The sequence below is a fragment of the Chelmon rostratus genome, chromosome 22, assembly GCF_017976325.1.
Source record: "Chelmon rostratus isolate fCheRos1 chromosome 22, fCheRos1.pri, whole genome shotgun sequence".
NCBI lineage: Eukaryota > Metazoa > Chordata > Actinopteri > Chaetodontiformes > Chaetodontidae > Chelmon > Chelmon rostratus.
Window position 1 is genome coordinate 5,965,956 of NC_055679.1, and position 23,429 is coordinate 5,989,384.

Sequence of the window (23,429 nt, forward strand, 5' to 3'; positions counted from 1 at the left end):
TAGTATATATAGTATTTACCACCTGTCCTCTGATCCCAAATTGAATTCCATTTTAAATGAGTGCCTATACATTTAGTCTTTGAAAATCTAATGTGATTGTGCAATTTGATCAGGTATTTGTCATGTCATGATACACCTGTTTTTCATTTCCCTTTCCAGCCGAGACGTCAGCGATCTCTGACACCAGTGATACCTTCAAAGACAAGAACAGGTAAGACACTAAGTCATCAGTTACGCAACCTGACATGTAATCATCCATGTGTTCATGTCCCACAGAGTCCTAATTGTTGTCTCTTTACCTGCAGCCTGTCTCCTAGTGACAAGGAGATTGAGGTATGTATACCATTAACATTCTATGATTAGTAATACAAGCAATAGGTGTGTTAAGGACAGTTTTTGTGTTATAAATGTGACACTTAATTTGGGATTATGTGTGTTTAAAAAATAGATTTTAAAAGCCACATATGATCATCTGGTTCTCTGTTAAATTCTCCTCAGTAGTCAGTCATCACTTTGTTAATGTAAACTGATGAGATTATCTTGAAATCTGAGGGTTTTTTACATGTAAGTGCAGAACTTTTGTAATTTATCTGGTGTAACTTATCTGCCAGCACAAATAATACTGTCTTTGAGGTAAAAACTCTTATCGTAATCAAACAAGGGAATGTTAGAAATGGTCATCTCGTCTTGTTTCCAGCAAAGGATGCCAAATTTAATTTTTTTTAAGTCAGTAAAGTGTCTCTTTCCTGTTTCCAGACGGAGTTCCAGCGTTTGGCGCTGGGCTTCAAGTGTGACATGTTCACCCTGGAGAAGAGACTCCGGCTGGAGGAGAGGTCACGTGATCTGGCTGAGGAGAACGTCCGCAGGGAGGTGTCCAGCTGCCAGGGCTTACTGCAGGTCAGTCTGCATTGTGTGTGCGTGTGTGCGCGCGTGCGACTTTGATTTTCATTTGTGATGAGTACACCCTGAATATTTGTAGTGCAGCTCTTTCTTAGAATATTAGAATTTGTTCTGCACAACTTTCCATTTTTTTTATTTTATTTTATTTTTTTTGGTCACAGTGCCAGAAATCTCTGCGTGTTTCGGTTTTATTTTATTTGGTAAATGGTGTGCCTTCATGTGGGTGAGACTCACATGTTTGAACAAGTTTCAGCAAGCCAAACAAACCAGACCATTGCCTGACATCAAGATCATCACAAGAATCAGCTGTAAATGCAAGTGAATAGGTGTCGGTTAGTGAGTATGAGCGAAAAATCATCTGTAAAATACTTTCTCCTGTCAGATGCAGTCATTGTTTTTTTTCTTATTGTCCTTCTGTATTTTCATGTCTTTCATCAATTCTCTCCTTGTCCTTTTTTCCTCTCTCTTCTATTCTCTCCTCCCAGGCTCTGACTCCTCTGTGTGAGGACGATAACCAGTCCATGGAGATCATCCAGAGGCTCCAGAAGAACCTGGATATCCTCATCCAGTCCATGACCAGGGTGTCTAGCCGCTCTGAGATGTTAGGAGCAATTCACCAGGTGGGATAATGTGTGTTTATATTGTTTCCACTGTTGTGAACATACAAACTGAACACAGCTTTATTCCTGTGCCTACAAAACCATTGTATTGTACTATCTTTTGACTCTGATCCTGATGACATAATGGCGCCTTGTGTGTGTGTGTGAATGTCAGGAGAGTCGTATTGGTAAGGCTGTGGAGGTGATGATCCAGCATGTGGAGAACCTCAAGAGGATGTACACCAAGGAGCACGCCGAGCTGCTCGAGCTGAGAGAGACGCTCATGCAGAACGAGAGGTCGTTTGGATCACAAACCGAAAGAGGCATGTAGAGACATGCGTTACATGCTATCATTTGTAGTCTAACATGACCAGTTAGACATTGTTTAGTTCTGACGTTTAACACCTGAAGTCTGACAGTGGCTGTGCTAATAGTTGACAGTGATTCAGTTTTTTCTCCCACTATTTTCTTCCAGAACCAGACTAATGAAATGTTGGGTTGTGGCGGTGGCAGGAAAACTCTTGAGATACATTCAGCATTAAAATGAAAACCTGATACATATTTAGTGTTAAAGCTCCATTGAGGTTCAATTCATCTAACTGGACTGTGTGTACAATGTGTGATCGCACACAAACCACATATATACAAGGTAACTAAACTGTTCCTCTTTCCAGATGACTTCCGTGGCAAGAAGCAGCCAACATCACAGTACTATAAGGTCAGCTGCAGCTAGATTACATATGATCTCAATTGCCAGCTTCACTTAGGACAGATGTTGGCTTGATGTGTGCGTAATTTTCATGTGTGTCTATGACGTAATTTATTTGATTTCTTTTTTTTTTTTAAACCTGACAGTCATCAACCCGGCGGGTCAGCATAGCAGCGATCCCCCGCTCTGGTGGAGGCAACATGCACTTTGACATGGTGAGGACATCATGTAGCATGGTCTTTGGTCTTTATACAGTCAATAAGTGGACGTTTTTTAAAACAATATAGTTTTTATCCACTGTAGATCTTCACTTTTAAACCGTGTAAATAAAAGTTAGGTTTTTGTCAAAGGGTTTTGATGCTACATTTTCTATTTTCTTTGAATTGCATTCACTGCCAGCTGCATGCATTGCAGGTCAAAGCATGTAAATTGTCAGATGATGGTTAAACTACAGATTTAAAGTCTCATACTGCAGTGAGTCTGAATGAATGTACAATGTAGGTTTTAGTGCTGTTAGGACTGCACTGGAGAGTTATGCATCCAGAGAAGCAGAGGTTTTGTTCAGAGCTGAGTATGATGGGGAATGGATCCACGTATAAAATGTTTGTTGTTATGCTTCAGCTTGTTCGTGACTTGTGTGAGATCGTGACTCAAATAGTTTGATCTTCCCACCACAGTCCAAAACACAAGATGGATCAGAGGCTGAAACGGAGAGACTGACCAGGCGATCCCCATGGTAGGTATTTGTATTTGTTAATGTGTGTGTGAATCTGCCTGGACTGTAACATGGCGAGTGAAGTTACACAAGCTTTAGTCTGCAGGTGAAGAGGGAGAGTGTGCTTAAATTGATCCAGGACTGATTACGTTACTCCACCTTTTTAAGACACAATAGCACTGTCTCTGATGTGTGGGAAGCTATTGGTTGTGGCTGACACTCTCAAGCCACAGAAGCTTGTTGTACCATGACATGAGGGTTGTTGTTGTTGTTATGTTATGCCCCTATGTGATAATGGTGGTTTCCAGGAATGTGGCAGGGAAGAGCACGGCGCGCCCCCCACTAAAACGCTTTGTTAGCTCTGCGGCCTGGGTTGACACTGAAGAGCCCTCTCTCATGATGAAGGGGTAAGACACGGCAATGAGAAGGGTACCATGCTGGCAGCGTCGCACAAGTCCTTTCACGTTGGACCCAGATGCATGAAGGTGGCTGCTGTCTGGTGTGGTCCAGCGTACTTGGACTGGCAAGACTACCATCTTTTTTTCAGGCGTTTGATTGGTCTAACATTGCTTTTGGTTAGGGTTCTATTACTGCATGTTCTTGAAAGCGCTTCAGTTGTGTTTTTACATGTTCATTTAGACAGTTTTTTAAAAACAGAGCTTGTGAGGACAGGATTTTTGCTTTGAGAATAAGGACTATGCCTTAAACTGGTGAACCAAACTCAAAACAGACAAACTGACATCAAACTACACAGCAGCCATCTTTGATGCATCTGAGCCCTCCTCGCATGGGGAAGTGTTTATGAGAAGTCAACATCCTTTTGCGAAATTTTGCAAACCTAGCACATTTTTCTATTGTGTTTTTGTAAAATGCTAAGAGTGGGGATTTTTTTGCATCATATAGCTTTCAAATGTTTGGACGACGAGAGGAGAATTTGTTCTATTTGACCAGTTAAATCAACATTGAAGCTAAGATGATACGAGTAAAGCACTTTAAATGCTCTCCAAATATCTGAAAGATTGTGAAATTGCTTTGTGGGTTCATTGTAAGATTTTAGAGCATGTAATTGCTGAGCACTGTTACATTGCAGGAAATGATTTCAAACATGTTTTTGTCATGCATCACTATAAAGTATTTATCTTTGTGTGCAGCGGGTGACTGTTAATCAGTATTTGCTGGCTGCATATGCATGAAATGTGCATGTGTGCATGTGCACCTACAGAATCTGTGTGGTATTGCAGCCATGCTTGTATTTGAATGTGCAACTGAACAGTGTGTTTGTGAATGCCTGACCCACGCGTGCCTACAGGGCGGCCTACGACAACACCGACTGCCAGTCGGAGGACGAGCAGAAGGAGGAGCCGGTGGCAGAGAGGAGGAGGTCCAGTCTCAGTGAGCTGGGCAACAAACTCACCTCCCTCATTCTGCCCCTCAAGACGTTAGTCCAACCAAATACCCACCACTAGCCTACTGCAGCACCACTTTCTGCCAGCGAAGCTAAGAGGCTAGCTGAGTAGTGGAAGAGTTCATCATTTAGCTCTACTTAGGTTCCAGTTGGTGCAAATGTCAAAAGTCACATTGGACATTTCTATTTTATCTCTATCCAATGTTTAACAGTGGTTTCTGTGGTGTTTTTGCACTGCACTTCAGAGACCACTCAGCCATCAATGGGTCCAGTATTATGACAACTAGACATCAGTGAAAGATTTGAATTCTCTGTAAAAGTTGGTCTCTGTAGGTGGTGCCATGTGACCATTCAGCCATTGTGGTCATTAATGCTCACGCCGACCATTCAGTCCCTGTAATGTTTATTTAGAACAGCATTACACAACATTATTTACCTGCATTTTCAGACACCGACTATTGTCAAAGAGTGTGTCAGGAGCTACATGAGCAGAACTTAAGTGCTATTATTTGTGTTCTGTTGTTCAAAAGGTTGGATTGTATGGAACCTCCTAAGTGATGAAACTCTTTCATTGTATGGGTCTGTGCTGGACTAGCTTCTTCTTTGCTCCAAGGGCTCAGCGGCTTTTAATCATGTTAATCATTTTTTACTGTAAAGGCCAGAACTGAACCACTCCCTTCAACTGTCAACTTGAGATCGGTGTAGATGGTGTGACTTTTGAAGCTTCATGATTTGTGTTTCGTGCATGGATCTCAAGTTCTGATTTGCAGTGTGCAGCTAACCAAGCATCCACCTGATAACCAACTCTACTACTGGGCTCAGTCTTCTGTCTTTTACTAACATGTTCAGCCACCTTAATAACTGTATGTGCAAACTACTAAACTTGGACTATTTTCTTTATTTTTGTGGGGCGACTGAGTATTTTGTGCAAGTGGATCATTGTGTTGTTCTGAACTGTCCTTTCCTCTTTTCCTCCCTCTACATTGCTCAGGAGTCAGGATGAGCTGTTTGTAATGCTGTAAGTGTGTAGGGAGAAGGGTCCAAAGTGGGGAGTGCGTCTGGATTCTGCCTCTGAAAAAACAATTGCATGCAAAACGCCTGTATTTCTTATGTGGAAGTGCCTATCAAAGGCCACTTAAAACCTTGGACTGACTCTCATAATGACTGTAAAGCGATTTGAAGCAGCACTCCTACTGCTGACAGATTCCAGGCTTAAATTGTCTGCTGCCTTTGCTTAACCAGTCAATGCTCAGATCCACCTCCATGCCAACTGCTATTAACTCTGCTGCTGACAGCTTTTTCATTATGCTGATGAAGATGATGTGAATGGTTTTGCATCCTTGAGACTGAGACAGGTGGCAGAATGCGCTTCATTGAAGCCAACTTAAGATTGCACCGAGCTGCAGCTAATTCACCGCCTGCCATCCATTGCATTAGTTACCACAAATGACCCACAGTTTTTACTAAAAAGCGTTTGCTGGTGACTTATTTCCTTCCTTATGTGTCATTTTTGGTAACTCGTTCAATCTCTTGCTTCATCTTGAACCATTTTTATTTCTATGCTTCATTTTCTATCTGTTCTGTGGTAACATTTTATTCCCTTTCATTGCCCACCTCCAGTCCAAGCCCTTCCTCCAGCCCTACGTCTACAGACCCAGGAATGGCCCAGTCTCTGTCCCACAGCCTGACCTCTTCCCGGGCGGCCGCAGCAGCAGCAGTAGCCAGAGGTGGCAGGGGGCTCTGGCTTTGGTTGGCGATGGTGGTGGTGCTTGCAGGTAAACAGTCTGTAGTACTGATTTTAAAATAATTTGCATCAATCTTATAGATGATAAAGAGAGTTTTCTACTTGGAACATTAGAAATAAGTAACCCACTCTGTACTGATTAAAGCTTATACAAAATATAATTTTCAGAGTTGAGTAAGAATTTCCATGTGCATTACTTACAATACAGGAGTTCACTGTTTTAGAGGTTTGAATTTGCTCTTTGTTTTAGTAAACAAATTCTAAATCATTGATTGATTGATTTTAAAACCATTTGTAAATCTCAGTCTGTGTTCTACATGGTCCGACCACATGACAGGTGCCCGGTCTATAGACATTTTCCCAATGCTGGTAGATATTCATGCTTCCCCTGCAGGTCTCTTGGCACTGCTGGCCAGCCTGGTGATGCAGCCAGTGGTAGATGCAGCCCCTGTGGCTACCGGGGACTCCTGGATGACCATCCAGCAGCTGCTGTGGCCCTACGCAGGGCTCAGGCACAACGGACAGCCACCTGTCTAGCCCCCGAGATCCAGGGTGGATGATGTCACTGCCCATCAGCTCTCTGCAGAAATGATCTGTGCAATGTGGTGGCGATGAAGGAAAGTACAGTGTACCACTCCTGAACAGAGGCTGTTGGGATGTTTACTGGTACCTGAAGATTCCTAAAAACAAGACTCGCACTATCAACACAGGCCAGGCCTCAGGGGATAGCTAACCCTATGGAGGATTTTATGCATCACATCACGTTTGCTAAATTAGTTAGTCTGTGTGTGTGTGTGTGTGTGTGTGTGTGTGTGTGTGTGTGTGAGTCTGTCTGTGTTTTAAGCGAAGAAGCGGCTACAAGTGGGCTGCTCAACATCCTTAACACCTTATGATGCAGTTTTCCAATAAGTGCTGCTGGCAAGTGTCTACTTGGACTCAATCCATCTGTCAAATCAGGCTTGATCAGTCACCAGAGCTGGCACAACGATGACAAATCATGTCACAGATTCATCAGAATGAAAGCGCTGATCCACCAAGTCATGCAATGGTCAGCTGTGCAGTTTTCCATAGACAGACATCATGGACGATGGCTGCAATTGTGCCACATGGCATTTTTAAACACGTTTCATGCACTTGAGGAGTGGGGCAGTGTCAGCCTTTTTCCTCATGGGTTGTAGAGGACATTTTATAATTAAGTCTATAAACACTGGTAATAAATCTTTCATTTAAGTGTTTTAAATTTTTTTTGAAATTGATATTTATGAGTTTGTTAGTTTTGAGTGAGGAGATGTGGATATCTTTATTTTTGTTAAGTTATAATTCTGCATTGTTACAGTCTTTACACCAAAGGGTTTTTTATTTTTCTCTTAAAGTTCTTGCCGTGGTTGTCACCGTTTTCAACTTCATACACTTTTGTATGTTCCAAAGAAGATGCGTGAAACTTTGCACAAATAAAGTAGCCAATTCTACAAAAGAAGAAACATGCATCCAAATGCTCATTTCAAATTCAGGTGTTTAAAATGTCTTTAATTTTATTCATTTAAAAAAATGCAACCCCAAGTTATGAATACATCAGGGGTCTGGTGGCACAGAGAAGGTTCTGTACTGTATTGACGAACAGATAATTGGATTCTCTGGTCCTGACTATGCCATCAGTGCTCATGTTGTCCTGGAGCATGTGGATGAAGGTGGAGTGAAACTCACTGTCGGGATAATGGTCTGGTGAGAAAGCCTCGCTCTTCTCTGTGACCTCCAGTTTCTGACTCCTCTGAGCACCCAGCAAGTAGAGACTCCACAAGTCCTCAGGCACAGGGGCGGGGCCGTGATGCTCACACACCTGGCAGAGGAGAGGGAAGAAGTCCAAACAGGAAAAAGAACAGAGAAATTCCAAGTTAATGTGTTGGTTTGAATTGGGTGTTGGGTCTGGTCTGTCCACTGTACCATGGCCTCCCTGTCTTCTAGAAAGTGCCATTTGTGAAGTGCTTTGGATGAACCTCTGCATGTGGTTGGTGACTCCATGTGTACTGGAAGAGACAAATGACCGTGGACACCCTCCTCATCCCAACACGGGAGGGGTATGGGGACTAGGCCACTCCACTTTTGGAGAAACAAGGGGTAGAATGCTGGATTAAATGAGCAGCATCAATGTTGTGAGTTAGAATACCTGCATGACCAGATGCTCAGCGCCACATTTGGCATTCCACTTGCTCCAAGAGAAAGCGCAAGCAGAGGCGAAGAGGGCCATCTGCTCGTAGGCAGCATGTTCTGTGAGTGGGTCCTGAAGAGGCGACAAAGCATGCAGCACATTTAGAACACTGTGGGAAATGCCGGACTGTAATCTAGATACACAAAGTGTTGGCAGTAAAGGTAAATCTAAGTGAGTTACACATTCTGTACAGTGGTTCCTTTCAGCTTTACATCAGTAGTTTCTTTACAAATAAGTAATGTGGGCTGGTCCAGATATTTCATACATATAAACAATACTGTTTTAGCAGTTAATACACAAAAATATCAACATGCTTTATCATTTTATATGAACAGGAAATGATACAATATGTGACATCAGTTGTCGATCAAATTGCGACTTTGAAAAACTATTGCTTCACAAAGAGACATCAGAATGTTTTTCCTAAGATTTAATACTCTGTTTTCCAAGACCTATTTATAGTTGTTTCACAACCACCCTCAATTTCTTTTCCAACCATAAAGCACTGTGTGCATCAACAGCACACTCAAAAATCGCAGACTGTGTTTAGAATGCATGCTGCCTGCTTTGAGTATACTTTAGTCACTTCTCTAGTGTTAATGCACTAAATACTAAAAAACCTGCTTAGTGTCCATATGTAGTATGGAACTGGGCCATTGGTCATTAGATTTGTCTGTGAACTGCAATTGCAACAGCTGCTCTAAATGTTATATGAGTTAGAAGCACTGGGATGTCTGTTTGTTGCCAGCCAGAACAATGCACTCTTTAAACTAACAATGCTTGGAAGGAAGTGGATAATGTATCATCTCCAACTTCCTGTCACTCTTACACTGATACATATGTGGATTCATGCCAGACACCCTCAACACAGCATGGAAATAAAGCCAAACCTGGATCATATCTAGTATTGTGTTCTTCTATTCTGAAAGCCAACAAGTAATAAATCCAGACCTTGCCGCAGGTGCTGACGTATTTGTTCGTGTACTCATTCACAAAGATGTTGATCCCAGCATTTAGCATGGCTCTCTGCAGGACGGGGCCACTCATCCACTTCCCTATCAGGTGTGAGAGACCTCTCTCTTGCTCTGACTGCAACATACACTGATTACCCTGTTAGTCACATAGGCACAAACACAAATTATAACAGGGTACATCTGATTAATTCTTCTGTTGTGCATGTACAATGCTCTCCAGTCTCTTACCTGGATCGTGACACTGAGGCTGATGAGTGCCCCATTGACAGTGAAAAGAGCCGAGTCTTGGCCCAGTGGCCTGAGCTCCCAGCTCTGGAGGGGAAGGTTGGCGTAAGTTTCCTGCATCAGCACAAAGGCCTGGAAGGAGTCTGTCTTAAAGGAGATCTTGGCCTCCACCTCCTCATAAGAGATGTCAGTGATACCGTCCATTCTCCACTGCTTCCCTGGATGAACACACATGTTCAGTGTCCATGATTTTTTTGGTGCCCTTTCCAAATTACTCTACATTTTTGGTCATTTCCATGCTGGAGAGGGTATTATAGAGTATGTGTCGCTGTTTGCCCTACCTGCAGCATCCCAGCGAGCCACTTGGGGAGTTTCCAAGAAGACAACCAAGTCGGGCAGTGTCACAGTCACACCAACAGGAGGGCAGGTGAGCCCTTCGTTGTCATCTAGGTTAGACTTCTCCATAGGGTAGGGGAAAACCTGCAGCCCTTCGTCCAGCAGCTGGAAAAACATGGACGTGAACGATCGGCCTTAGATGCTAGTCCTGGTGTAAACAGAGAACACTGAAGCCCTTCTCTTACTCTACTTATACTTACCTGTCTGATTTCCCAGCCATTGACCTGATGGGCTTGTGGTGGGAGGTGAAACACGTCATAGTAGAGGACCCCACCCAGAGGTGTGTACCGCATTAAATCCACCACCTGGACACCGTAGTCCACCACTGTCAGCTCCACTGAGGGGGAAGTCAGGTCCCCCTCAGCTTCAGAGAAAAAACAAAGATAGAGCTGTTTTTCTTCTCCTGTGTAAAGTCTAAACTTAATTTAATCTATTACTGATGCAGACAGTGACTTGTTGTATGGTCTTTGTCTCAAAAGACCTGTCAACATTTTGTGACATCAGGTGTAAATGTGCTGTGTAGCTGTCTTTTTGTTTTCATTTCGAGTGTCAGGAAGTGTCAGGCTAGGCATCTTACCACCGAGTGCCTCCATCTGTGTCTGTACGTGGCTGCCTCGTCCCTCTGTAGGCTGGACACTGTTTCTCCTTGACTGTAGACTGGCTGAGCTCTGTGAGATACATACACAATAAGAGCGAGAACATCACATTGAATTTAGTAACCCAGATCAGGAAGTCTTTCTTTCATCTTACCTTCTGCCCTTCAAACCCTTGGATGGACTGCACCTCCTCATCCACTCTCTGCTGCTGCGTCTCATCTTTGTTTGCCTCCCCCTCTTCTTCTGTCTCCACCTGCTCAGTTACATCTATGTCAACTGGAACCTCCTCACCGCCTGCAAGAGATCTGGCACCAAACAGACGAGGAAAGACGAGAACACAGAGCAAAGAGGACATGATTAGTATTACCAGCAGTATTACTACTGTAATAGTATTCGTAGTATTAGCTGTGTTAAGAGTACTATAGATACGTTACCTATGGCTGGGAGTGTGCATTCTCAGATGAGCCATCCTGGCCAGCAAGGACAGGTGGTCATAACGTGTGTGGAGGATCCGTACAGCGATGTTGCTCACAGCCAGATGTTTGGGAAGCTCAAAGCCCAGGCCCGCCTCTTCAAAGTATAAACCTTTAAACCTGAATGGTCAAGTTACAAACAATGAGAACTGCTAGATACTTGCAGTTCCTGCAAAACATGAATGTTCCAATTATGAGTGTTGTGACCTGTGATGGCCATCTGGTGCAAGAGCTTAAAGTAAGGAAACAAAAATTACAGATACACTCTACTTTTCAAATATAAGGTATAATGAAATGTATTAGATTCCCTACCGATTATAAACTACAGCTGCTGACCTCGCACTTTCTTTTACTGATACAATCCATTTGTGCCAGTCTCTTCCACAAACCTTGGATTCTTCTTGAGGTTGGCCCAGAGACACAGTGTGATGTTGTCATCTTTGACCACAGTCTGCATGTTGCCTGTCTCAGTGTCGATGTTGTCACTGGCCCTCTATGAACAAGGAGAAATGGTTCCAAAAAGCCATCGCACACAGTGTCTTGGACTTTTTTAAATAGTAAAAAGCAACCCATGCACACAATAATACATAATTTTTATCATATAGCACCTTTCGTAGAGTTACAAAGTGCTCCATCGTGTGTGCCAGTGTGATTTTTGTACCTTGAGGATCTCCTCTGTGGTGAGGTGGTGTTTAGAGTGAATTAGCTCCTGCAAATGTATGAGAGCTTCCTGGTACTTCTGGCCCTCCTGTGGATGTGTAACGTCTCTGAGCATACCTTCCAGCTCCTCAATCAGCTATAAGAGACAACATTTCCTTTGTCACAGACTTTTTTACACTGGAATACAAGAAATAATATTTTTCTTGGCCTCACTTCTGCTTTTAAAGGGATAATTTATAATGGAACAGCTATACTGGAGTTTTCTTAAATGGGCTTGTTTTGGGCATAAGGCTGATAATGATAATAATATTAAAGGTGGGGTGAGTCATTCCAGACATCTACTGCCTATCTACTGATTCACGCACATGTCACAGAGCATAAAAAATAAAGTATGCGTTCTATTTCTATGTTGTATTATGCTAGTGGGACTATCATAAGATTATCTTCATTATCAAGTCAAAACTAATATCCTTAAGTAACTTCCTTAGTTGAATAAACAACCCCTACAATTCATATTTTTACAGTATGGAATTAAAAATTATTCCCTTGGGAAGCTATAACCAGGAGATATTTGGTGTCTATATCTGATAACTTTGCTAAATGATCATCAAAGTGGGACTCTTCAAGAGCGCACACACACGTAAACATCAATACATTAAATACAAACCTTTAGAGCGAGGTTACACTGCTTGAGCACGAGTGTGATGTTGACCTCCAGGTCATCTCTCCATAAGCTGATATGCGTGTTAATGTCCTGCTGCACTGCTGGGTCTGGGGTACCATCACAACGCAGGTATCTCTCCCACTGGACACAAACACACATAAATAGGAAGGAAATGAGAGGAAAGATTAGAATGCCTGTTCAGCTTACTTTATTGTGGTAAGTCTAACTTTTTGCCATTGATTATTCAATTTCTGTATGACTATCATCGACCTTTTTCCATGCTGGAGTCTGCTTGATTATCTATCAAAAAAGTATTGCATTATACTCGTGTTTTGAAAAACTTATCATTGGTAATAATACATGTGTCAGACATCCTTTAAACAGACACGAACACACACCTTTTCTGTCTCCACAGCATCACGTTTCCATTTGGTTACTGCAGTGTGATTCTCCTCCAGTAGGTGGCGCAGTTCATTAAGCTCATCTTCGCTGCGCTCTCTGTCCTGTCAGCAGAAGACAACCATGAATACTTCAGAGTAGTATGAGCATCCTCAAAGCATCCTACTGTGTATCATTTACATAGAGGGTTGTCTGTTTTACTATTTGTGTCTCTGGCCTTCAATCAGAGTTTGTTAGATTGAATTTATCTTCTTCTGGAAAAAGAATCAGCTCATGCAAACTCCATAGCTTCATTTAAATCACAGTCTGTGAACATGACTACCATGGTAGGGACATCTTACCTTTAACTCAAGCCTTTCTAGCTCCTTCTCCTTTCTCTCTCTTTCCAGTCTTTCCTGCTCTTCTTTCTCTGCTTGCAGTCGTGCTTCCTCTGTAAAGCAAAAGCACACATAATGATTACAGAGTGCCTCAGCACACATCCTAAACCTGCAGCACACATCCTAAATCTCTTTAATTTGTCAGCAATGAATAGTGTATAGGTGGTGTATATGGTGTATATAGGTTACCTTCCTCTTGCAGCCTCCTCTCCTCCTTCTCTTGCAGCAGCTTCGCCTTCTGGGCCTTGCTCACCTTACGTGCCTTTTTAGATGACTTGAAACCAGTAAAACATTACAAATCAGTGTTCCACAGGGGTAGCTCCACATGTGGAACACTGATTGGAAAAGTGTACATAACTGAGGAGAAGGGTGCGTACACCCGTTGCCCGTACAAGTGTGTTAGTGACAATGCCTGCAGGGGTAGGATGGTATACTCGCCTGGCTGCTCATATCTTCAGCTACATACCTATGATAACCAGATTAATGTAGATTCAACGCAATAAATGTGCTGACTGACTGACTTGCTCATACCTTTCCTTTCTTGGGCGGCTATCATTCACATGAGAAAACAGGGAGAGAATTAAAGAAAAGGGTTTAAAACACGAATTCATGGCACAAGATAAGAAGCTGATCAGCAGTTTTAGACAAGAAGCGCATTAAAAGTAAGGATTCTTCCTGCTAATGTGATAGCTTTGCAGTTTAGCTAATTGCATTTAATATCTAATAATGTAATTGGGTGTCTTTTGCCTCACTTTCTGTTTTCTAACAATTAACTATAGGTAGTGTTAAACCCTGCGGTTTTAACCATTTCAATATGACAAGGTTTAAGGTCAAGCAGGGGCTGTTTATTCGAAAACTATCGTGAAAACTCACCATGCTCACCAACTAGCTCTACAGCGTCCAGGTAACCATAGAAACGTCGACGCATGCGTGTTTATGTGTTTTTCTTTACGACATGACGGAACGACATACGGCTGTGTGTACAACTGCGCTGTGCAGTGTTTAGTCAAAGCAAGGGCAAGGAGAAGGAGACGTTTCTTCGTGATTGTACCGTTTGAGTAGATCCACTCCTCAAAACAACGCATGTAAATATGAATCCACGGTTTAATATGCATGTTAGTAGAGTCTGTGATAAATGCTAACGAACACGCTAGCCATTCAGCTGTAGCCAGCTAGCTATTTCCATAGCGGACTGATTAGACGTCACAGTTCGTATGTCTTTAGGGCTAGTTCAGTTGTTTGAAGTTGTTTCTGTTTCTGTTGTTATTGTCATTTTGGTTAACGTTTTATATTCTTCTCGTGTGAGCAGTGTGAAAGGCCAGCTCGTTTCTGCCATGGCCAACCCTTTAAGGGGTGAGGTTATCAGGCTCTACAAAACTGTAAGTGAGTCCAGTCAGTGAGAGACAGACACTCATAGACACAATGTGTCCTGTGCTGCAAATGGGTTTATATGTTTTTCATCCTCCAAAAGCTGCTGTATCTTGGCCGTGAGTACCCCCAGGGAGCAGCTTACTTCAGAGAGCGCCTCAAGTCAGCTTTCATGAAGAACAGAGACGTGACTGACCCCGAACAGATCAAAAAGATGGTGGCCCGCGGCGAGTTCGTCATCAAGGAACTGGAGGCTCTCTATTTCCTCAGGAAATATCGAGCCATGAAGAAGAGGTATTATGAACCAGAAAAGTAATTACGGACAACACCAAATTATCCTTCTGAAGTGTGAGGAAGGTACAGCCAGTGTGTAAATATTAAATTTTCATCTAATTTGGATGCAGTCCACATGAAAAACAACAGTTGCCCTTATATAAAATATAAACTTGCCTCTCAAGGGAAGTGGAAGCTCCATCTTTACCAAGTGCCAGGAAGTGATGACAACGAAGCTGTTTCCGAATGTGCTCATTTTTTATACACAAGTTGTACCTTAAAAGCCAGTGTTTAAAGTCACGAATACTGTATATATGTTAATATCATAGGCTCTCCTCCAGAAGTAGCCATTAACATGTCCTCAGTCAAGATTAATTTGCATCATCATGGTTGTCATAAGGGAAACATAATGCAGATAATTGTGAAAAACTGCAGAAGCCTCAGCATCAGACAGACTGAATCATATTGTAAAATATATGTCAATGTATATATTTGTAAATGCATGGTCACATTTCTTGATGAGTGAATGTACATGACTGTGTATCAATGCACTATTCAATAGCTATTTAAAACAGTGATGTCCCATGTCATAATATGAAATCACAGCAGTGTTCTTCAACAATTAAATTGGTTTACTGTCAATGTTTGTTTGAGATTACACCATAAAAACACAGAAAAATGTTGATTTTGTACCGATGACTGACATACATGAGAGGTTGAACGTAAATGGTACACAACAAATGATTGCACCTCATGTGTGGATGCTGTCTTTTAGTAATTCCGCCTGAGAATTACAGTAGACAGGACTGGAGGACTGAACATGATTTTTTTTTCTTCTAAATGGCTCAAACAACAGCATTCCTTCATAAATCTGTCTTTATAGTACTAGTGGTACTGCATCAACTACATCGTTTACATTGTCACAAGGAGGATTTGTGCTGCCATCTTTCTTCTCTCAGCTCGTCAGGTCAAGCTTTTCTGCTCTTCTGTTGACCTGAAGACAGACAGATACCAAGCAGAAGTCAGCAGTCAGCTTGATTCCATCCTGGTCCTCCAGGCTCCTGAAATGTACAAAACAGGGTCATTACAAAACAAAAAGTCTCAGATTTCAGTGTTTTCAATATCCAGTGTAATTAGGCAGAGCCTATTAGCTGTTACGGTTCCAGTGAGACTGAAGTAAAGATAGGAAGGGGAGTGCCAGTTATCTTCCGGCAGATGTCTGGTGGTGGGAGAAAATAGTGCATGTTCAACACTTGTGAAACATACATTTACATTTTTATATATGTTCTCTTCAATTTGATTTGATTTATTTGCTTCAATCATTCATCACAGCCAGTGCCACACTTACTTATAATCACTGTCCTGTTCTGGGGCTGTGGTGATGAAGCTTGGTTCTGTTGAGGCTGTCTGTGGTGGTGAAGTTACAGCCCTCAGTGGTCAGTGACAGAGGTCCAAACAACTTCAGGTCTGTATGTGTTTGTGTTTATGTCTCAGCATTCCAAATAAGTACATCAAGCTAACATGCCGAGAGTAGGCATTGCTTTCTGACCTCACACACACACAGACCCACGCACACTGGGTACTAATTATCTAGAACTTAACGTTATGTTCAGTCATTTCAAAAATCTAGGAATGGAGGCATCTTCTGTACCTAGCATCATGATTTGTTGTGTCAAACAGGCTGTTTGAGCAGCTGGCACGATTTGAGTTTTAAAATGCCTGAATCAATATTTCACAAGGAGAACTGATGAATTAAAGGGTGGCTCAAATAAGGGTTCACAGAGGTCCATTTCACCTGTAACTGACTATTAGATTGTACAGTGAAATATACTGTATTTCAGAATGCCTTTGTAAACACAGGTTCAAACTTTAATATGAAAAGCAGTGATGTCATTTTTTCTGTAATTTAGCTCCATTCATTTTCTTGTATTAGACAAAGGTATGTTACAAATATTAGCTGCATTCATGTTGGAATGCTGCTTTTTGTTAAGTCCAGCTCAACGTCACAGAAAGCAGGATTAGCGGTGCCAAACTTCTTCTCTCTGTCCCTTGTCAGGTCAAGCTTTCCTGTCCGTCCCATGACCTCAAAAGGGAAGAGTACAAAGCAGAAAGTCAGCAACTTGTATTAGTCTATAGCATCTAGTGCTCTTTTACTGCTGCAGCACTTACTCTGTCTCTCAAAAACTTGGCTAGGTGATAGAGGGTTGTGTCTTCTTTGATTAATGTCAGCCTTGATTCCAGCTGCAGCTTCCAGCCTCCTGACGTGGACGTTAAGAGCACAAAAGAGCACATCAACAATCTTAAAGCTCAGGACAAAAGCTAGGACTGCGAGAGCAGATTTGTCAATCATGCAACAGAATATACGTTCTTTACCTGTTAACAGGCTGACTAATAGTCCCACACTAATAGCTACTATGGTCCCAATGGGACTGAAGTAAAGGTAGGACAGAGAGTACCAGTTATCTGCCAGCAGAGACCTGGAGGTGGGAGAAAATGGTACATGTTCAGAAAGTAGTGCACGAGGCATACACACACAGACAATATGTGACAACATATTTACATTCCGTCTTATGAATGTTCTGTATAACTGGACCCTCCATCAGTAATTTAGATAAACAAGACAGGTTTATTGAGGGTTGGAGAGTAATAATATATTTGTTATAGTAACACATATAGTAAATATGAACTATATAACACTTGTTTCTCTGCTACAAGGACACTTTTTTTTGTATTTTCATTAAACTCAACATCGTACTAACTCAATATCGCAATGGTCTTATGCCACTATTTTGCATCCTTATAGGAAGGCATTACCCTTAGCTCAACTTAGGATCCTAAATCTGGCTAATCATGTCAAACCAATAATCAATCCTGGCCAGTTACACACTTACGTGCCGTCAATGCTGTGTAGTGGGGCTGTGGTGATCGAGCTTGGCTCTGTTGGCAGAGCAGTGGAGGTCCAGTTGAGGGTGTCTGTAGTGGTGAGGTTACAGCCTTCGGTACTCAGTGACAGCGGTCGTGTCATTGCAGGAGGGGGAGGGTATACCTGGGCTCCGAGGCCGACCCACAGAGACACAACCAACCCTGACACGAGGCCTGTCAAAGCTCCCTAGAGGAAATTTTAATAATTGAAAATGCTAAAATGTCCCTGTCAGATCAGCATTTTGTACGTGGCATACAGGCGTTTTTAAAGGGGTTGTCAGTGAGAAAGGGCTATGATGTATAATTTGGGAAGCTGTGCTGGTAATTAGAAAAATGAAGACATTTCAGAACAGAGTGGGTAAAGTCAGTGTTATAAAAAACCATATATATTTTAGAGAGTAAAATTATTATTAGGAGTAAAATCCATTTTCATGATGGATTAATGTCCTTTTTAATATTACCATGGGTAACTGGAATCACAATAACATCAAATGAACTACAGTTAAATGAGGACAGTCTTACTTTGGAGTTGGCAAATGGACAGAGGATACCCAATGAAAACAGGCCAAGTAGAGGACCTCCAATGATCCCAAATATACTGATGGCTGCCTGTATAAAGGAAATATATCACTTAAAGTGCAGGGTTCATTCCTATAATAAGATATGAATCCCAGAAGGGATCTGCTGCTAAACCCTACGAAACTAAGCATAATTAACAATTATATATGCGTCTCCACTCTACCTGCAAAATCCCTGCCATGACTGAAGCCAGTCCTGCCATTCCAATACATAAAACCCCATATAAGAGACCTGCAAACAGCAGCGGGAAAATTGAGATTCTAACAGTGTTAATGTTCAACAATACATTCACTCAGCTGACATACTGTGAGGACGGTCCACTCACTCAGGCCTTTGGAGGTCCAGGACAGGTGTTTCTCTGACATGTTAGTGTACGGTTTGATCAGGTCCTCCACTGTCACTGCAGCCAGTGCATTGATGCTGGAAGACACTGTGCTGGGGTTGAAATGACAACACAATCACACACAATTTAGCCAAAGAAGGATCATCACACAAATACCATAAATCCTGTCAGTCCCTCTTTAGTACTGAACATGTGCTGATATGCTGATCAGAGAAAATATAAAACAGACCTAATATAACCTATAAATATATCTTATCATACATAAAATCTACTAAAAATGGCAACAGACAATACAAAGTAAACCTAAATCCTCAATGTGTGCGTTGGAGCTGTTGAGTGAAATAAGTTTAATGTTCAGTATTAACCTTAGAGATCCACTGTATGCAGCTGCAACAAACAGTCCAGGAAGGCCAGGATAGTCTCCCAAGATGTCCATCACCAAATATGGCATCAGCTACAGAGGAGGGGTGACACTGGATTCATGTGATCAGGTGGAATACATACATTCATTATTATGTTTATAAACCACCTATAAATACATACATAAATTTGGCTTTGGTTTGAAAGAAGAGGCAGTGGGTGGCTGCTCTCAAACAAACAAACAATGTTAACATGTTTTAACCCCAGCACAATCACATTTCGTCATGTGGACAGTTATGTGTGTGTTTTGTCAAGACATTGATCGCCATGACTCTCAGCCATGCCATTCCTCTCTCCACTCTACCTGATCGGGAGCAGAAACCAGTCCAGCGGTCCAGGGGTCACAGTTCTTATAGACTGAGAAAAGGCACATTCCTGCAAACACTGAGCACAGCAAGATGGAACACAGGCCTAACAGGTTGATGTACAGAGATCTGGAAAAAGGAAGAAACACACACACATGGAGTAGTGAAGCAGACGGACAAAAGCATGGAAAAACAATGGAAAATTTCAACTAGAGACATAGCCTCCTCTACAGTCCACTAATCTCTTTATAGTTAATTAGTTTTATTTATTGTCCTTTTGGAAATTCTCTTTGAGAACTCAGGACTCACAGTCTGGCATGAGTGATGGTCTTGCAGGAGATGTATCTCTGAACCTGGGCCTGGTTGATCCCATAGATACTGACCCAGACAAACGTCCCTCCAATGGTTATGGTCCAAAAAGTGTGTCTCCTCAGAGGGTTTGCATCAAAGCTAGTGAAACACGGCACACAGACGGCAGTTTTGAATTTCAGAGAAATTATTCATCAGTCGGGGCTTGTTCCTCTGGCAAAAAGCAAGACTGAGAAATCACAGAGACCAAAACTAACAGTGCATTTGGGATGCCCTCATCAGCTTGTACAACAAGGGGTTTGAGTTTTTAAGCATCATTAGCACAGCAGACTGTTTCTCATAGCTGGAAGAATTGTACTGTACTGTTAAAAACACTGTGTACCATCATGGTGTATCAACATGCTCACATCTAGCCTCATGAAGGCCCAGAATATACCTGTTGTGGCAACTCTGTGAAAATTGTATTCACAAGAATGTGCTGCTCCTGGACCCCTTCTGTAGAGAGTTAATCTAGTCAAACCGTGAAATAGAACCATTCAATTCCAGCACGTACTCACTCCCAAAAGTTGAGTCTCCCTCCTTGTTGCGAATCTGCAATGATGGGGAGGACTCCACCTTGCAAGACCACAGCCCTGATGATGACAGACAGGAAGCCTGCAAGCATGACACCCAGCTGGAGCGAAAAATTGAGATCATTTTAGTTCCCTGTTTTTTTTTGTTTTTTTTTATCCCAGTAGTGTTTCTAATTTCCCCAGTTTGTTGCAATTAAACTATTATACATGGATATCATGAGCCAAAATGTTGGTATTTTTAGTGAAATGAATTTATGATGTAATGACTTCCATTTTTTGTGGAGAGCAGTTTCTTGCTGTGATGGCCTACAGCTGTTGTGTATGAAACACTGATGGACAGTATTGTCACATTAGGGTATGACCCATACATGGTGATCCCTGACTTGACCACTCAGTTTAACTTTGAATCCCCTCACAAATCTGACAAATTAGTAAGAGGAGTACCTGCCTGAAATACATCTGTCCAAACCACCGCCTTCAGACCACCCTGCAGCAACATGGAACACACACAGGTGTTGTGTCGACTGCACATTAAAATACAGGAATTTTAAAAAATGCGCATTTTTGGGAAAACAGTCAGTGATGTCAGTACTAAAAGATTTTAAATTTGTGCACAGCAGAAGCCAGCTGAGCAGCTGTTGTCGCATACCATTGTGCAGTAAAAGGTACAGACCACACCTGTGGAAATAACTGCACCCCACAGATCCATACCAGTTACTGCAGAGAGAGGGGGGGTTTCAGACATACTCGAGTGAGCAAAACCAAGCAACTTTAAGTACACTTGTGCTGGATTGTTTCATGAATCTAATGCTGGGGACTGAAAGCAACACACCTTGGTTTAAAGCTAGAGCTGGGGCATAAATGACGATTCCAGTGTAGAGGATCTGTGACAGACAGAGAGAATTGATACAGACATAAATGACGCTCAGGTGTCACATTTGCTGTTTTGCCCTCAGCGGTCGAAGATCTGTCATTATGTGTTGACACGCTTCTTACTCACTGTCTGAGCAATGAAGAGCACAGTTCCCAGCAGACGGGTTGCTCTGTTGAAACGCAGCTCCAGATACTTAACAAAGAACAGATAGTACAAAAGGTGAGCATCAGAAAGGTTACATTTACACAAAAGCAATCACTCATCCAAGGGTATCCAAGGGTTCCTTAACCTTAACTTGCTGCCGATATCCGCCCCAATAATGTGTAACAGAAATCAAATCAGAGCTTTGTCATGTGCAACAAAAACAGTCTACAATCCAACTGGCTTAGTGGAAAAATGCAACAACAGAGCTTCGGAAAAGAAATCAAGTGATATAACAAATAGAGGAAGCAAACACCTGAAGCCTCCACAATATTAGAGTGCATGCCATTATTGCAGTATCATACACCCACTGCTGTGCACTGACGTCCTGAACAGTTTTTTAATAGTGCATAAGGTCTGTTATGCTATCTTAGCCCACATGCTTGGAGTTTAAACTATACAGCTGCCTACAGCCCAGCACACCCTTCATCACCCACTTCTGCTGATGTAGAACCACCAACAAACAAATAAAATTCACATTTTTAACAGCCCTGACTCTACCCAACTCTATTTCAACATACCTGTATAAACCTCAGACAAGGACGTGCTCTTTAGTATTTCAGGATCATTTCTCACCACTCTTACATAAACCATTTTGTTTGCACAGTAAGACAACGGCAGTCAAATATCTGGGTCAGTTTCTCAAGTCTCTCACGGGCAAACAAAACATTTTACACATTTCATGGCTTTGTGAATAGAACTGAATAATCATGCAAGCGCTAATCTAAAAACCAAACCACACTCACCTCATACGTGCTGGTGATGGCCAGCCTATAAAAGACTGGGAGATAAACCTCGGACGTGACCACCATCGTCATCACATAGGAAAGACCATAAAATCCAATATTGGCCCCGTAGCGGTATACCTACAGAGGGATGAAAGAAATTAGTAATCTTTTCTACAATTTTAGAAAAAATTCTGTATATTAATTTGATTACTTCGAAATCAATGCATTGCCTTCATATTTGCATTGGTCTGATAGCCAATCCTGCAAGTTTTTTGTCCTATGCATATCTCATCATTATGTCTCAGATTCCCTTGAAAAATCAGGGAACGTGCACTGGCAAAGTGATGCATCTCACCCCACTCACAAAGTTTTCTTAGGTTAAAGAAAGTCTGTCTGAAAGAGACACAAAAAGACTTTTCAGGAGAGATGGGTTTTGAATTTGAGCCTTGGCTTACCTCGGCTGGGTTGGACAGCACCGTGATGGCTGACATGAAGCTGGCGGTCAGGGACAGGGCGACGGGCAGGGCCGTCAGTCTTCGCCCTCCCATTAGGAAGTCCCCCGAGCTTCGCCGGGCCCTGTCCACCCAGGCGTAGTAGACCCCGACAGCAGCGGACATCACGAGCATGAGAGCAAACACCACATAGTCTGCCACCGCAAAGGAGCCAGAAACCAGAGGGTCCCCTGACATTTTGGTGGAAGTCAGATGAAAACTAGAAATCAGACTTTTCAGAAAGTTATTCAGACTGTCCCATGTGTTTTGCACTCAAAGAGGAAAAACAGATAGCCCTCTATGAATGAACAAAAGTCCTGTTACATCACCTTCTCACTCAAAGCTGAGCTGAGAGCAGGACCACAGACCGAAACCTTTTATGTGTGTGTGTTTGTGTGTGTGTGGGTGTGTGTGTGTGTGTGTGTGTGTGTGTGTGTGTGTGTGTGTGTGTGTGTGTGTAATGGGAAAGAGAGAGAGAGAGAGAGAGAGCACACCAGGCAGGTACATGTGAGGCCAGCAGGCGAGGAGAGTGTTTTGTTCACCTGACCACAAGATAAATACTCCATAGTCCAGACGCCAGACCTTCACACACACACACACACTCACACACTCACACAAACACAAAATAGTATACTCCGAAAATACAGTACGGACTATATTACTGACTATATTTTTGTAAAAAGAATAATTAATTTCTACAAGGACTATTGGGGACACTTCAGTGTTTGCATATTATTATTATGCGTCTAGATGAATTACGGTATATGATAAAATATGTTACAGGTATAATTTATTGTTTAATTAAAATGTTGCAAGTTGTTCACCCATGGCCTACAAGCACTCACATGTCAATTTTCTCCATATTTGTGATATCAGCTCCCCTCTGTTACCACAGGTTCAATATTTCATGAAGCCCTTTAAACAATTTGTGCAGTATCTTTGCAGTATTCACACTCTTTATATGTACTTCCATACTAGCGAAAAATGTATTTAAATGGAGTG

The 23,429-nt window shown here is 42.1% G+C and overlaps 4 protein-coding genes across 5 annotated transcripts in view; 2 read left to right on the forward strand and 2 right to left on the reverse strand.

Moving 5' to 3' along the window:
• Positions 1 to 7,546, forward strand: part of LOC121625979 (lymphoid-restricted membrane protein) — a 35,070-nt gene extending 27,524 nt beyond the window's left edge. The window contains exons 28-39 of the mRNA XM_041964313.1: positions 160 to 211; positions 306 to 333; positions 757 to 897; positions 1,386 to 1,520; positions 1,675 to 1,822; positions 2,174 to 2,217; positions 2,355 to 2,423; positions 2,886 to 2,944; positions 3,232 to 3,330; positions 4,233 to 4,361; positions 5,949 to 6,103; positions 6,467 to 7,546. Of these exons, the coding sequence (XP_041820247.1) occupies positions 160 to 211; positions 306 to 333; positions 757 to 897; positions 1,386 to 1,520; positions 1,675 to 1,822; positions 2,174 to 2,217; positions 2,355 to 2,423; positions 2,886 to 2,944; positions 3,232 to 3,330; positions 4,233 to 4,361; positions 5,949 to 6,103; positions 6,467 to 6,609 (1,202 nt within the window). The 3' untranslated portion in view covers positions 6,610 to 7,546. The remainder of the gene's footprint in view (positions 1 to 159; positions 212 to 305; positions 334 to 756; positions 898 to 1,385; positions 1,521 to 1,674; positions 1,823 to 2,173; positions 2,218 to 2,354; positions 2,424 to 2,885; positions 2,945 to 3,231; positions 3,331 to 4,232; positions 4,362 to 5,948; positions 6,104 to 6,466) is intronic.
• Positions 7,547 to 7,633: 87 nt separating this feature from the next.
• dnai7 (dynein axonemal intermediate chain 7) lies at positions 7,634 to 13,970 on the reverse strand. Its single transcript, XM_041964431.1, has 17 exons — positions 13,938 to 13,970; positions 13,574 to 13,591; positions 13,232 to 13,316; positions 13,007 to 13,095; positions 12,665 to 12,769; positions 12,270 to 12,407; positions 11,604 to 11,738; positions 11,332 to 11,435; positions 10,904 to 11,062; positions 10,624 to 10,774; positions 10,451 to 10,541; positions 10,074 to 10,237; positions 9,819 to 9,978; positions 9,481 to 9,695; positions 9,230 to 9,388; positions 8,237 to 8,350; positions 7,634 to 7,909 (listed from the first exon to the last, which is right to left on the reverse strand). The coding sequence occupies exons 1-17, from the start codon at positions 13,968 to 13,970 to the stop codon at positions 7,634 to 7,636; spliced, it is 2,196 nt and encodes a 731-aa protein (XP_041820365.1).
• Positions 13,971 to 14,001: 31 nt separating this feature from the next.
• Positions 14,002 to 15,422, forward strand: lyrm5a (LYR motif containing 5a). Of its 2 annotated transcripts, none has more exons than XM_041964318.1 (3): positions 14,002 to 14,127; positions 14,349 to 14,421; positions 14,514 to 15,422. In XM_041964318.1, exons 2-3 carry the CDS (start codon positions 14,377 to 14,379, stop codon positions 14,724 to 14,726), a joined length of 258 nt encoding a protein of 85 aa, XP_041820252.1. In that variant the 5' UTR covers positions 14,002 to 14,127; positions 14,349 to 14,376; the 3' UTR covers positions 14,727 to 15,422. The 2 variants fall into 2 exon arrangements, with proteins under 2 accessions (XP_041820252.1, XP_041820250.1); XM_041964316.1 differs by having other exon boundaries at positions 14,004 to 14,127; positions 14,352 to 14,421; positions 14,514 to 15,420.
• Positions 15,423 to 16,646: 1,224 nt separating this feature from the next.
• slc5a8 (solute carrier family 5 member 8) lies at positions 16,647 to 22,625 on the reverse strand. The gene is made up of 17 exons (XM_041964314.1): positions 22,392 to 22,625; positions 21,955 to 22,074; positions 21,134 to 21,199; positions 20,966 to 21,017; positions 20,783 to 20,850; positions 20,582 to 20,620; positions 20,119 to 20,234; positions 19,562 to 19,702; positions 19,252 to 19,381; positions 18,893 to 18,981; positions 18,510 to 18,619; positions 18,348 to 18,415; positions 18,128 to 18,214; positions 17,575 to 17,792; positions 17,057 to 17,160; positions 16,853 to 16,941; positions 16,647 to 16,766 (listed from the first exon to the last, which is right to left on the reverse strand). Exons 1-17 carry the CDS (start codon positions 22,623 to 22,625, stop codon positions 16,647 to 16,649), a joined length of 1,851 nt encoding a protein of 616 aa, XP_041820248.1.
• Positions 22,626 to 23,429: the final 804 nt, after the last annotated feature.

Coding starts and splice junctions, on each gene's coding strand:
- dnai7 (XM_041964431.1), bottom strand. CDS start 13,970: ATGCGTCGACGTTTCTATGGTTACCTGGACGCT. Junction 13,096..13,231: donor GAGGAGGCTGCAAGAGGAAG/GTAACCTATATA, acceptor TTTGCTTTACAG/AGGAAGCACGACTGCAAGCA. Junction 10,775..10,903: donor ATGCACACTCCCAGCCATAG/GTAACGTATCTA, acceptor GTTTGGTGCCAG/ATCTCTTGCAGGCGGTGAGG.
- lyrm5a (XM_041964318.1), top strand. CDS start 14,377: ATGGCCAACCCTTTAAGGGGTGAGGTTATCAGGCTCTACAAAACT. Junction 14,422..14,513: donor TTATCAGGCTCTACAAAACT/GTAAGTGAGTCC, acceptor ATCCTCCAAAAG/CTGCTGTATCTTGGCCGTGA.
- slc5a8 (XM_041964314.1), bottom strand. CDS start 22,625: ATGTCAGGGGACCCTCTGGTTTCTGGCTCCTTTGCGGTGGCAGACTAT. Junction 20,621..20,782: donor GTACCTTTTACTGCACAATG/GTATGCGACAAC, acceptor ATGTTGCTGCAG/GGTGGTCTGAAGGCGGTGGT. Junction 20,235..20,581: donor TTTGGACAGATGTATTTCAG/GCAGGTACTCCT, acceptor TTTTCGCTCCAG/CTGGGTGTCATGCTTGCAGG.